Source organism: Corapipo altera, unplaced genomic scaffold, assembly GCF_003945725.1.
Source record: "Corapipo altera isolate COAL_440 unplaced genomic scaffold, ASM394572v1 268, whole genome shotgun sequence".
Classification (NCBI taxonomy): Eukaryota; Metazoa; Chordata; class Aves; order Passeriformes; family Pipridae; genus Corapipo; species Corapipo altera.
The window spans coordinates 2,444,358-2,446,173 of record NW_020884901.1 but is presented as its reverse complement, the minus strand read 5'-3'; the positions used below and the strand labels follow the sequence as shown (position 1 = coordinate 2,446,173).

Below are 1,816 nucleotides of genomic sequence, written 5' to 3'. Positions count from 1 at the left end.
CAACCATGACCATTGCTGCCCCAGTAAAACCAGTCCATTTCCCTTTCAGATGAGCCCTCCATGTCAGAAATGAGCCATTCCAATGGGATTTACAGCAATCTCAACGAGGCATCCCCTGCACTCGGCAGACAGGCCGGGACCAACGGGAGCTTTGCCCTGGATCCCAGCGGGATCCCAGCCCAGGACCAGTACCACGACCTGCGCTCCACCAGCCCCTACGGGATACCCCAGTCTCCAGCCTCCTTGCAAGCACTGCCAGGCCACCAGCCTTTAATCTCCAGCTTGGTTTACCCAGATAACAGCTTGGGCATCATGGGACAAAGCGGACAAGGGGTGCCCCAGCCCATGAGGGTCCTGGCCGGGAACGGCCCCAGCTCCGACCTCTCCACCGGCAGCAGCGGGGGGTACCCGGATTTCCCTGCCAGCCCGGCCTCCTGGCTGGATGAAGTCGACCACGCTCAGTTTTGATACAGGATCCACCACGGTGCAGTGGGAAGGGAAAGGACTCGGTGCTGTTGAACTCTTGGAATGATGGAGGGACGAGCCGTGGCTGCCGAGCGGGGCAGGAATGTGTGAGGACACGGACGTGATTTTGGAGGGGACCCGGCCTGGTGGGCAAAGGCAGCAGCACCACAGCAACTGGCATCCTGAGTGTCCAAACAAACTGCTTCTCGTGTCTTTACTAAACACCAAGACTTGTGCTTTACAGATTTGATATGAGGTATTTTGCTTTCTGTTGTCAGTGCATTCTCCAAAGCAAGGACTTGCTTCATCGCCCACCCACACTGAGACATTTTTAAGGGAAAATAAAAGTCCTCATCCACGGTGAAAGGTGTGACAGTGTCTATATTTCTATAGGAGAACTGTTCATAGTGAATCACTTCAGAAATCCATGGTAGGAAACTTCTCTGTTCTTCCAGCAGATTTTTTTAAAAGCGCACCGAAGGCGGTATGTTTTGTTTTATTTTGGATTTACATTCACTTTTCTAAAATGAAATGCTCTTTAACATGCCAATCATCTACCGACGTTTTCCTTTGTAAAATGAAAATCATATGTTAATTCTGCTTCTCCTCTTTTTAATTTGTAGATTGCTAGTTTGACTCTTCCATACAAGCATTAAACCGTGAATAGATGTATTTATTACCAACTAATTCCACGTTTATCACGGGGTCAAGAGGTGAATTTTTCTTGACCCAGGAACACTAACGGCTCTGGGTTGTGGGTCTTATGCTTTTCCTTCACATTTCTTTGCAACAATTTAACTGCAAAATGTCTCAAAAAATCACCCTGATGTTTTGTTGCCAAATACCTTCTCTAGGGGTCTCTCAGCAGGAGGGTTTGGCTGGTTTAGTTCCTGCCATTCCCGAGGCACCACTGGGAGAGTTGGAGCGAGCACAGGCTTTCCTGGGAACACATCTCTCTTCCAGGTACTTGTGTATTTCCACGGATATGGTACGAGCTGATTGTGAGGAAAGGCAAGACAATATGTATATTGTTATCTGTAAAAAATATGGAATTAACTGTAGATTACGTGAATGTCCAGTGTCTTTTATTTATATTCTCGCTTTCTCTCTGATGATCAAATACTTCAAGGTTACAAATAAATTTGTCAGCTAAACTTTAAACAGTCTTTTGCTAAATTCACATCAAAAGCATCAGCATAAGTAAATAAAACACGTTAATCTAAGAGTAAAAGCTCTTAAACCTCGATGCCATGATCCAACAAAGTGTTGAAATGTGCTTTTAATATCTCCAATATTTTAATGTTGAAATATCCCTTTCAACAGAGGAGCAAACCCGCCGAGGTGGAAATGC

General features: G+C 46.1%; 1 protein-coding gene across 1 annotated transcript in view; it reads left to right on the top strand.

Annotated features, from left to right (window-relative positions):
• The window catches only part of LHX3 (LIM homeobox 3), a 6,413-nt gene extending 5,514 nt beyond the window's left edge, over window positions 1-899 (top strand). Inside the window, exon 6 of the mRNA XM_027650266.1 lies at window positions 50-899. Within this exon, the coding sequence (XP_027506067.1) occupies window positions 50-468 (419 nt within the window). The 3' untranslated portion in view covers window positions 469-899. The remainder of the gene's footprint in view (window positions 1-49) is intronic.
• Window positions 900-1,816: the final 917 nt, after the last annotated feature.